The sequence below is a fragment of the Parambassis ranga genome, chromosome 3 (assembly GCF_900634625.1).
Source record: "Parambassis ranga chromosome 3, fParRan2.1, whole genome shotgun sequence".
Lineage (NCBI taxonomy): Eukaryota > Metazoa > Chordata > Actinopteri > Ambassidae > Parambassis > Parambassis ranga.
Genome location: NC_041024.1, coordinates 18,494,659 through 18,507,096, shown reverse-complemented (window position 1 = coordinate 18,507,096; position 12,438 = coordinate 18,494,659). Strand labels below are relative to the sequence as shown.

Here is a 12,438-nt window from a genome sequence, read left to right as displayed (position 1 = left end):
CGTTACAGCTGGCAAAGATAAGTAAAGTTCTCTGGGCCTTGGAACAAGGACAGCTGTCTGGATTCAAAGGAATTAATCTTGAAGAGATCCATAAACCACACGGTATTTATTTAATGATATTCTTTAAAATGCTCATAAAAACATGCTTGCTTACACATTTATGTGTCCTGTTTTCCAGAGGAAATAGCTTTGGACAGTGAAGCTGAAGATGAGGATGATGATGTGAAGTTGGCACAAGATTCTTTACAGGTTTGTATGTAAGCAGTTACACAAAGTTTTCCACATATAGCCCATTTTAAACCAGGTTCTGTTAAAGAAATGCTTTTGCTTGTGTAGGCATCAGAAGGATTCCCGTACTAGGCATAGCTGCAGCCGTTTCACAAATTAAATACAGATTCCTTCCGACTGAGAGTTGATCGAGTCTATGTTTAACCAACGTTCAAGTGTTTTCTCAACATGTTTTAGCTGCATTTTTATTTCAGTGCTTGAACATTCATATATATTCACATATGCATTTATACACTTGTTGCAAGTAACATGTTTGAGCTGGTCACATTTAATCCATGTCCGTTACTGGCTGCATTACATTGCATTACAGTTTGAACAGCTTTAGTCTCTTTACCTATGTCACTGTGTAGTGTACAAAGATAAATGATGAATACACTAACATAAATGCAATATAAAATTAATATTATCAAATATTCGCAAATGATGCTAAAACTACCTCCACTGCCACTGCCCACCTTATTCAGCGTTCCGACTACATATCCTGTTGCAACAAATTTGTAACAGTGTCGCTGGGTGGCCATTTGTGGTATGACACAATAGCTACATCACTATGAGAACAAAAAAGTCAGAAGAAGAAAACAAATAAATAGAAAATACGATTTGATAGTTGAGTTATTTTTGTCAACCCAGGACCATAAAAGGGACTTACAGTGATGCCTCTATTTCATTCAGAAAGTGGTGTCCCCATCAGGCTGTCTCACAAGGTAGTAAAAACAAATGTGTGTGTGTTTGTGAGAGAGAGAGAGAGAGAGAGAGAGAGAGAGAGATACAAATGGGAGACTTGGAGTTGTCTCGGATCATAAATGTATGTTTGACAGAAAGAGATGAAAGTGCTCTCTCTCTCTCGCTCTCTCTCTCGCCCGCCCCTCAGGCCTGCCCAAAATCTCGTGCATGCGTGCACAAAAGTGGTGGCGCGCGCACTTGAACCTGACGACAATGATAGCAATACCTCTCCTGCATTGCTCCTAAATGTGCCTGTGTTTGTTAGTGTTTTATTAACATATTACACCTCATATAACATCAACATTTTTTTTCACATCGAAATGTTTTTTTGTTGCAGTTCTGTGATCATACAGTCACCCGGCCAACACCGCCAAACCTCAAATGTCTTGTGCAGTATGTGCTCTTTCAGTCTCACTGAACACACACACTCGCGCGCGCACACACACACACACAGGGAGAGAGAGTGAGAGAGAAAGAGAGAGAGTGTGTAAGAGAGAGAGAGAGAGAGAGAGAGAGAGAGAGTTTTGTACATGGGAGGGACGGACATTGCACAGCCGGGGAGCAGAGCCTCAGTCTGGGCAGCCAGGAGCAGCAGCATCGCTGTCTGCCTTCCCATCAGCAGCATCACCGCCCGCCTGCATCCCGTTTTGGACGAGACATACCGTCCTGTGGCGCTGTCTCCGAGCAGTGGTGTGTGTCTGGGTCTGGGTTTCAGCCGAGGGGCAGAAAAAGAAAAAAAAAAACGTCTTCGCTCCCCCATACCGTCAAACAGGGAACACAGCAGTGCAATGACAGAGGGGGGCATAGCCTACCGTCGGTGGCATGGCATGAGGGAAAGGTGTGTGCGCGCGTTCCTTCGCGGAGGCTGGGCTGTGGGATGTGGTGTCTGACGGACGCGAAGAGATGCTGTGAGCTCTGGTATTAGCAGGCAGCTGCGCACCGAGCCGCTCTCTCCCCTCCCTCCCCTCCCTCCCCAGCATCGCTGCTCTCCTAGCACCGACCATTCTCTGAAACCGGGGAATCGGCTCCACACGGCTGGCTTCGCACACTACTGCTGACGTCCTGCATGGGGATTTGACACAACCAGGTATGTGTAGCTGCGCAGCCCATAATGGGGCTGGATGTGTGTTTGCATGGCGTGGGGATCTTGACTGTTTGACTTCATCCTGTATCTTCTTGTTGCTTCCCTCCCCTCCCTCTGTGGCCCTGTCATTGTATTAATGAATTTGAATTATTTGAGAATGATGCGGGTAAATGGCATCATCTGTCGATGTGGCAGGTGTGAAAAAGAGCTGAAACGCGAGGTGTTGATAACATTTAATCGTAGTGGTGTTGATTCTGAAATCTCAATCAGACACAAACACTGTCGATTCCACAAATGTCCCATTGCTCTCATTCTCACCTTTCTCAGTGTTGTTATGCATAATGTACAACATGAACGCATGTGAGCAATGCTGTTGTTTTTGCTCACACTGAGCAAAAGCGATGAGAGTGGTTCTCTCATGCCGGCCAAAGGAATGATAATATTTTGATTTATGAGGGGAGACAATCTGTTGTGATGTTGGCTGGTTTCCTGGGGCTGCAGGCAGATATTTCACTGTTGGGAAATGGACTGCACAGGTTAGGAGAAGGGAGACAGAATGTAGCTGAGGATGGGCGTGAGGGCAATATGATCTGAGAATGCTCACACACCCTCTCCCTCTCTCTTTCTCTTTCTCTCTCACTCTCACTCTCTCTCTCTCTCATACACACATACACACTCAATCCCCTCTGGTGTACTTCGCTCTTCTCTCTGAGCTGCAAATGCATGCTTAAAAGCAATCATGCACGGAGGCATGCATAGTGCACATGTGTGTGCATGCACGGCTGCACACAGACGCATAGGCATGCACACACCCACATGTGCACTAATCCACGCTCGGCCATAATCCAGAATCATGTGTTGTGGAGACATGACGTAACACAAGAGCATCTCTGATCTATATGCATCCGTCTCTTAAGGTTCACACAAAATATTACTCAGTCACACTCAGAAGATAAGGGAATGGACCGTGTGGTATAATTGCAGCATAATAACCTCATTTTGGCATACTTCATCAGGAGGAAGGAGCAGTAGTAGTATTGTGAGATATAGGTTAGCAAGCCACCAACTGACACTCGTTTTCCTTAAAGGAGAGTGGCAGACATTGTTCTGTAAAAAATTGGATGCATTTTCTGAAAAAGGGGAACATTCCCTGGATAGTGATGCAGAGCCTTGGCCAGCAGTGCCTCAGAGCATAGGGAGTGGGTGTGGCTGAGGTGCTCCCCATTTCTCTGGAGGTTTCTCTAGTCTGACTCAAAAATGGGAGGAGCTGTACCTCTGGACTGCAGGAATTCCCACATTTAGATTTTGTGTCACAGCAGCCACTCATCTTTGACCAAACAAACTTACTATGGAATTATTTAATGCATTATGGAAGTGTTATGTCAGTTTTATCAGTTGGAGATTTAATGCCTTGCTCAAGGCTTATAACCTCATTAACGTCGTGGATCAGACAGCTCACAAATATAAAAAGCAAGTATTCATTCATATGGCAGGTTATGGAGCATATGGCATGCTTGGCCATATAAAATCATATATGGGAGCGATATAATTTAAACAACATATTAATACGCACTTCAGAGTGAATGTGTATATGGCATAAATTACTAATGAGCAACGTGCCAGCATATGTTATCCTATAATAAAAAATCATCAGCTTCTGTCCATGTTTCTCTATTGGTGCTTCACAATCAGTTCTATTACGCTGAATCTGCTTACATCCTGTTACTTTCTGCAGTGAGAGGGCATAATGCCACAGTAGATGCATTCTTGTGTGTTTGTCATAATGACTTTTTATTCGTCATCATCATTTCATTCACTGCTGTCTCCTTTCAGAGGCCCACCTTTGCAGATGTGGCAGTCAGAATTGGTACATCGCTAAAGCACTGTACTGTGGCTACACTCTGGCCCACCTTTGCAGATGTGGCAGTCAGAATTGGTAAATTTTTACATGAGTGGGATAAGGTGATCTAGTTATCTTTCATCCACTTCTCTTAATTCTTGCATCATTACACTGTAATGGGACGATACAGGCAATACCTCGTGGGCATTAGCAAGTCATTTGCGCATCAGCTCTAGCTCTGGAAGAGGGTGAATGCTTCATTTGTCAAACCCTAACATGCAGATGTCAGGATGCTGGCTCTGTAAAGCGAAAGGCAGCTCCCTAATTGGTGATCAACACTCATTAAACACTAGTACTCTTTCAGTGTGATATGTCCAGACAGAGTGTAGCCACAGTACAGTGCTTTAGCGATGTTACTGTGTCTGCTCCGGTAAATGGCAACAGATTCCAGACACCGTCAGCCATGATTGCTGCAGCTGTACATTACAAAAATTACATCAAATTCTTAAGTTGTAATTGTTTTAAATTAGTCATGGTTGTTTTTTCCATGTGTGTATCAACCATGGTTGTAAGAATAGTTTATTGGTTGAGTCATTCAAGATGCAAATCAAAGACACATTTATGAGAACATTGTAAAAAAGGTAAGAAAATAAGTAATCAGAAATGGCATACTTTCTTAATCTTAAAATATTCTTGTCACCCATGTGTACACAGCATTCTAGCACTTTGACATTAGAGGGAAAGCTGTGCATTGGTATTACATTGCTGCACCTCTGCCTTTGTTAACCGTATAGGGGCTGCTACATGCAGGTGGCACACCTAGCAGCTGAATTTCTTTAAGCAAAGTTTTGTTTGATCGGACAAGGTTAAACATGGGGAAGACTCAGCACTAGTGACCCATTGAATCCTCTGGCATCAGGGCTGAACAAGAACTCAGCATCTATGACAAATGTTAGCTAAGAAAGAGTACCAGTTGTACTATCATGCACCACTGAAATTGATGTAATTCCTATACTCAGTCTTAGTCATTTAAGAAATGTGTCTTTCTACTCCGCTTTGTTTAGATGCATTTTAGTGCACTGCCTTCCAGTCATAATTTCCATACTAATTTCATGCCAACATCTCATTCTCATTATATTGTGTTATCCAAGTGTATAGATAATACATTCATTTATTCTTACAGTCGTTTTGGGTCTTCCTGCATGCTCCTGTGAAAGAAATCACTCAATGTGAAAAGGGCTCACTGATTTCAGAGGGGACTGATTATGTGAAGACTTGTTTTCAAAATAATTAAATGGTGCCTTGTGTGACAAAATAATATGAATTCTCTTGTCTTAGTTAATAACTAGTCCCGCTGAGATAATACTTGTTCTATCTGTTAACATAGATGGTTTGGGGGGGGGGGGTGAATTCATGCTAGACTTCAAGCTACACAGTTATTCGGAACAGCAAACTTTCTCCCAACATATCATTACTGTAGATAATCTGCATGCTTTTCAAAACTGGAGTTTATTGTTGTCTGTTTTCTAATATCATCTTACACAGATGGTTTGTCTAATCATCTGCTGTTTGCTTAAAAGTGACTTCTCTGTTGGAGAAACCATCCGGCTTATCAGGCCAACACAGATGTAATTCAGAGGCAGAGAAATTTATGCATTTTACAAAATTACTGAGGGTACTTCAAGTCATGAAATTCAAATAAAAGCACGAGATACATTTTTGTATTTTCTACATTGCATTTTGTAAAATACATGCAGATCTTAAAATTAAACCTGACTGATAAAAACTGTGGACCTCTCAGGTTTCAAGTTTGAAATTTAAAAGAGCGCTGATGGTGAAAGTGGTGGAGGCAATCTCAGGACATATTTTAACACGATGTGCTGTGATTTATTTATGGGGGGGACAGTTTTGGGTCATGACCCATCAGTTGCAAAAGACCGCTCTTGGCATTATGCCAGTCCATGAGAGAGCTGAGTCATGAGCCACCCCTTATCATGATATATACTGTAGTCCTTCCTCACCTTATTGAATACTGTATCATCACATGTATTTTTTCTTACTTAATTTAAGATAAATTGGATGTGTAACTACATAAGAAGTTAGACTGAAGTATTTCATAAGTTGGAGATCATTCATTTGATTGATAAAATCTATACTGTTTTCGCTGGACCTTTCAGCATTACAAAGCACAAAGTACATGTATTGCAATTAATATTGCAATTATTTGGTTTCATTCCATCAAACCTTGGTGGCTGAAAAAAATATAAATATATGCAGGCAACTAAAGGCTTAAGCTCTGTTTGTTAATGCCTGGTCCTTCAAAAGGCCAGCAATAAAAGCAAACTGTGATGCTGTGTTTCACAGCTCATTTGAAGTGAGCATGTCTCTGTGGTCATGAGACTGTAGACACATCAAGCTCTAAACCCCAGAACTAATGTGGAGCAGCTGTCAGATCCCCTGCACAATAAACATCCCTCTTTTGACTCAGTTGATCGGTTCCCCTGTATAGAAAACACACTTCTCAGTGCCACTTCAAGCCCTTAAAGGTTTTACACTATGCAGCATCATTCTCCTTTACATTGACCTAAAATAGCTATTTTGTCTTGAGTGTAGTCGACCATGGTACTGAACCATTCTAATTAGGCTAATCGGGACGAAAAATGTACAACAACATGCAGCGTGTGATTAACTCAACCATTTGATAATTGCAAATGGCAACAATAAATCCTTATTATGATCAAATTGTAAAATAAAATGCTATTTCTGTTTAAATCAGATTTTATAATATGTTATGTGACAATTAAAAATACTTCACCATGTATAAAGATGAAACATTCTTCAATTTTCATCAAGCTAGATACTTATTTATCATGACAAAGTACAATCATTGTGTGGTTTAGAGTTCTCTGTGTTCAACAGTCAATCTGACATGAGTGAGTATTGTGGCACTGAGGCAATTAGAATAATTGGCTAGCTCCTGCTGTAGAAGCCGGATACATCAATGCAGCCAGTGGGTCTATTGACCTTGACTGACACATACACACATACATGATTGTACACAGTATCTCTATTTGTCTTTTTCTGGCCCGTTCTTTCTCTCTCTGTCAGCAATGCTGGCATTCAGTTAAAGGGGCATCAATGCGGGCTGGATTTTTTTTGTAAAACAGAGGAGTTGATAATTATACATTATATGAAAAGATGTCCTTGGATCATTAAATGGGTGCTCAATAAGCGACTTCACATTTACAAAAACAGTGGACAAGTTATGCATAATGTCAAAGTAATGACTCTGCTGTATATAAGTAGTAACACTAATATTCTTTTTTTTTCCTTTGACAGAGAGATGTTCCTTTTCTGGAAGAAGGCCCCGGGATTCACATGTCTTAGTGAGTCGCTGTGTGGACTGTGGTTTTAGTTACCGTGAGCTGGACTTCCACCGTCAAACACAGGTTTAGTCTGCGTGGCTCACCGCATTGCCAGCCAACTTCTCCTTTTGTTAAATTATAAACGTTCACAGGATTGCCATCCATGGTTTCTGCCCTAATCAAGACTATATCATCCTACATTGAAAAGATTTGCAAAGGAATGTTTACAAAGAAATTGGCAAACCCAATAAAGAAGAAAGAGAGAAGCGAAAATAAAGAGCCCAAATTGACCACTGATTTGCAAGCACACAATCTAACTCTCTCCACCACACTGAAGACTACAGTGAAAAAGATTTCCAAATGCTCTTCGGCACGTAACATATCACTTGAAGAAGACGACGGGAAGAACGATTGCTCATCTCTGTCTCCCACTTTTAGTTATCGCGTTGCTATAGCAAACGGACTCCCAAAAAACTCTCTTTTTTTGAATAATAATGAAACTATCTTTCCTGAGGTTCTTTCAATTGATAGTAGTTACTCTGACTCTTTGAGTGAGACGAAGCCTGTCCGCAGACTGGATGAGCATAAATCACACACTATGCCAGTGAGACGAAACAGGAAGAGCCTCATCAGTTTGGCTCCCTCTGATGGTAGCTCTGAGGGTGAACGAGTGGAACGCTCCAGTCTACACACGCTTAGGCTGGGTGCTCTACGCAAGTTAAGAAAATGGAAAAAGAGCCAGGAATGTGTCTCTTCAGACTCCGAAGTGAGCAATTGGAGGAAAACCTTGGGAATCCGGAGCAAATCCTTGGACCGTGCCGGGCGTCAACAAAAAAGCTCGACCTTGGAACCTGGGTCCTCCTCCACAGGGTGCATCAGTCAGACCCAGGATGTAATGGAAATGATCTTTAAGGAGCTTCAGGGGATCAGCCAGATAGAGACAGAACTGTCTGAGCTTCGTGGCCATGTCAATGCCCTAAAAAGCTCCATTGACGAGATCTCCAGCAGTGTTGAAGTAGTTCAAAGTGAGATTGAACAGCTTCGCTCAGGATTTGTCCAGTCTAGAAGGGAAACACGTGACATCCATGACTACATAAAACAAATTAGCCACCAGGCTAATAATTCAACTTTGCGGTTCCTCAATGTTCCTGAAGAGAGGTCAGAAAAAACAGAGAATCTAATATATAAAATATTGAAAGATAAAATGGGTTTCATTGATGCCCCAAAAAATATTAGAATTGAGCTTGCCCATAGACTAGGGCAACAACGAGAATGTTCTAATGCAAAACCTCGTCCTATTATTGTTATTTTTGCAACACCACAAGATAGGGATGTAGTCTTGAAAAAATGCTATAAACTTAAAGGAACAGGCATTACAGTCTCTACTGATAGTTTAACTCATGAGGGGAAGGAGAAAAAAGACAAAACAATGTCATCCTCACAGACCTATGAAAGCATGGATATAAAAGTCTCAGGAAAGGATAAAGTAGTGGAGAGCGATGACTGGGACTCAATGGATAGTGATAAAGAATTGGATGAATTAAGCAGAAATAAATATGCAATGGTTATTTCAAAGCCTGTTCACAAAAGCAAATCAGAGAAGAGGCGGTCCCATGACCATAGCCGGTCAGGAGACGAAGCAGGCTACTCAGGCACAGTTCATTATGCTGATGACTCTTACTATGACCCAGACAAGCATTCAAAGGCTTACTACTCTGATTTGACCCCTGGTTGGCTTTCCCAGAGTGACTACTCTACCCCAAAACTCAGCCGCTCTGAGTCTGACTGCTCAAAACTCTGCCAGTCATATTCAGAAGACTTTTCAGAAAGTCAGTACTTTACACGGGCTAATGGCTGCTCCCTGCTGTCCTCCTCAGATCAGGAACTGTGGCAGAGAAAACAAGAGGACATGGCCTCTGCCTGGTATGCTAGCCCCAGTCACCCACTCGCTGATAATCAAACTTATGAACATAATGAGGTTGAGACCACAGAAACGATTGACAGCGGGGTTAGCAATGGACTTGTCTGCATGTCTGGTGATAGAAGCCACTATAGTGGCTCCCAGCTTTCCCTGCAAGGGGATCTGTCACCCTGGAAAGACTGGCATCATCTGGAGCAAGGTGCAGACTCTGGCTTGGAAGCCTCCATAGAGGTTAGCAGTCCCTTTGACCCATCCACCATCCCTGGGTTTCCAGAGAACATCACTAAATGTCAGGAGGTTGATTTACAATTTGAAGGTGATGAGGAATTCATGATGCTTGATAGAGAATCTTCCCTACCTCCTATAACAACCCACATTATTCCACCCATTACAGAGCGGGAGTCTGTTAAGACCTCTTCCCGGCAGTCTAAAGAGGGATGCAAGGTTATTACAAAAGAAAGCACCAAGGTATCATCTAAAGAGGCTCCTAAAGCTCCTAAAGCAACACATAAACCATCTAAAGTGGCCCCTAAAGAAGAAACTGCCAAGATATTGCCAAAGGAAAGTCCTAAGGTATCTGCTAAGGCCTTACCTAAGGTGACTTCTAAAACAGCTCCTAAAGAGGCACCTAAAGAGTTTTCAAAACCAGCAGCTAAAGAACTCTCTCAAGTTCTGCCCAAAGACAGTCCTAAACACACATCTAAAGATACCACAAAGACAACAGTGAAAGAAGTATCTAAAGTGACATCTAAGCTAAATTCTACTGAGGCAGTCAAAGCAGGTTCGAGGGTGACTCCAAAAGACAGCCCAATAATGACTCCTAAGGACAGTCCTAAAGAATCCCCTAAAGACAGCCCTAAAATGACCCCAATTGACACCCCTGTATTGACCCCTGACTCAACCCCTAGAGAGTCCCCTAAAGAATCACCTAAAGTCATTGTTAAACAACCCCCTCAAGTTGAACCTAAAGAAGGTCTGAAAGTTGCTGCTAAAGAGGTTGCCAAAGAAGCCTCAAAACAACCCCCAAAAGAAGTCCCAAAGGAGATGCCTAAAGTAGCATCTAAGGAGACAGCTAAACCTGCTAGAGAAGTTAACGCAATTTCACCTAAAGAAGCTCCAAACGTAGCCGCTACAGAGAGTCCTAAAGTGACACCCAAAGAGACCCCTAAAGCAGCCCCAGCAGAAGCCACTAAAGCAGCGCCAAAAGTAGCCTCTAAAGATGTCTCAAAGGAAACCTCCAAAACACTTCCAAAAGACAAATTTCCTGAACTAGATGTTAACCATAGCTTTCATCAGGCTCAGAGTAAGTCCACTGCTATGTATCGCAGCCAGAGTGAAATTCGAACAGAGAAGGTTGAGGAAGTTCCCAAGTCTTGGAGCAGCAGACTTAGTATAGATCTCAGTGAGAAGTCCTTTGGCTTTGGCTTTGGATCAACTCTGCAGAGAGCTAAGTCAGCTCTGGAGGTTGTTTGGAAGTCTGGTTCCCCAGGTGCTCCTCCTCCTCCTGAAGAGCCAACCAACTCCTCATCCTCATTTATGGGGCGTTTCCGCACTCTGTCCACATCCACTGCAAATAACTCCAGTACTACAGCTGACTCAGATATTTCCAAAGAGCCTGTCATCTTTAAGGCAGAGGAAGAGAAAAAGCCTGCAGAAGCAGAAGAACAACCAGTAGACAGTGAGACCCACTATGTTGAAGTGATGGAGCAGGTACTAGCTAACTTAGAGAACAGAACTAATACAAATGAGACAGAAGAGCCTGTGCAGGAATGTGAGACTTCTCAGGACTATGATGTGTCTGATGATATTGAGGCCTCTCAAGACAATGATGCCTCTCAAGATTTTGAAGCATCTCAAGATTTTGAGGCCCCAGAAGACTTTGAGACAAGTAAAGAGGCTTGTGTGTTGGAATATGATTGCAGTTTGGATGATCAGTATGATGAAGAGTACAGTGAGGTCACTGAGGACACTGCAGAATATGATGCGATGGTAGAGTATGTAGATGTAGAAGAACCAGACGAGACAGAGGACAATGATGTGACAGAGGAGATGGAAGAGGGTGATGAGGAGTTAGAAGAGGTGGAGGAGATACCAGAGGAGACCGCTGAGGTATCTGAAAAACAGTTGGAAGACGAAAACAAAAATGTTCCAGAGGAGAAGCCTGAAGAGGCCCCACCTAAGAAGCGCATTCGACCCACATTCAAGGAGGCAGCGCTGAGGGCCTACAGGAAACAGATGGCTGAACTGGAGCAGCAGATTTTGGCCGGAGGTATGACTCTTTGCTTCTTATTGTTTGTCACACAAAAGTTATTGATTGTAGATATGTGGCAGGTCACCTGTGTTTCTCTGTAACACTGTAAACAAACAACAGCAACTACTTGTCATCACAAAGTGACAGACACTGGGACAGACGTTGACTGTTTAAGTGGTTTTTGTTTTACAATGTGAATATTTTACATCAGTTAACAAAATAGCCTTCGTGGCAGCTGTGTGTAAGCCATTTGTTTCTTTAGAAACACACACACAGAGGGAAGTTTGTTTTGAAACAGACTAGAGTTACAGTACGACATTGCATGAGATGGTCTGTCAGCTCAAGCACACTTGAAACCTGGTGGTCTAAAATAACTTGATTTATACAAAGCTATAACTTTGATACACGTGAAGGGTGTTTTTGATTTGGTCACTTAGAGGTAAAAGATTGAAAGAGAAGTAACCTCTCTGATGTGGACGGCAGTCGTGCTGACTTTGTACTTGTTTTCCCAGGGTGCAGTACTGAACTTGCTTGCAAGAAATTTTAGGGGATATCATTGTCCTAAATGTTCTAGAGGTTTATCATTTATCATTAGAGTTGAACATACTTTATAAGCTACGTTCCAAAAAGATAGCTCATCACAAGAATTACAAATGTTTTACTTTTACTGCTGCTCTCATTGTGGTAACAATCTGCACAAGCATGTGTGGACATTCAGTTTGTACTGACTTTAACACAGTCTCCACATTGTTTTAAATTGATTTTCTATTTATCATACAGCATGTAACAGAATACTGAACCAATACTGTCTTTTGTCTTTGTATCATATGGCTGTAGTGGCTCAAATTTTTGCTGATGGGTCATGGTTTACTTAGCAATAAGATTGAGTTATTGATGGAACAGTCTTTCACCTGGAATGAAAGAAGGCATGAGGGATTTTCCATTCTTACTTAAAACCAAAAAGCT

General features: G+C 42.1%; 1 protein-coding gene across 1 annotated transcript in view; it reads left to right on the top strand.

The window, feature by feature from the left end:
• The first annotated feature begins 2,030 nt into the window (after positions 1-2,030).
• Positions 2,031-12,438, top strand: part of unc13c (unc-13 homolog C (C. elegans)) — an 81,226-nt gene continuing 70,818 nt past the window's right edge. The window contains exons 1-2 of the mRNA XM_028402359.1: positions 2,031-2,098; positions 7,275-11,490. Of these exons, the coding sequence (XP_028258160.1) occupies positions 7,464-11,490 (4,027 nt within the window). The 5' untranslated portion in view covers positions 2,031-2,098; positions 7,275-7,463. The remainder of the gene's footprint in view (positions 2,099-7,274; positions 11,491-12,438) is intronic.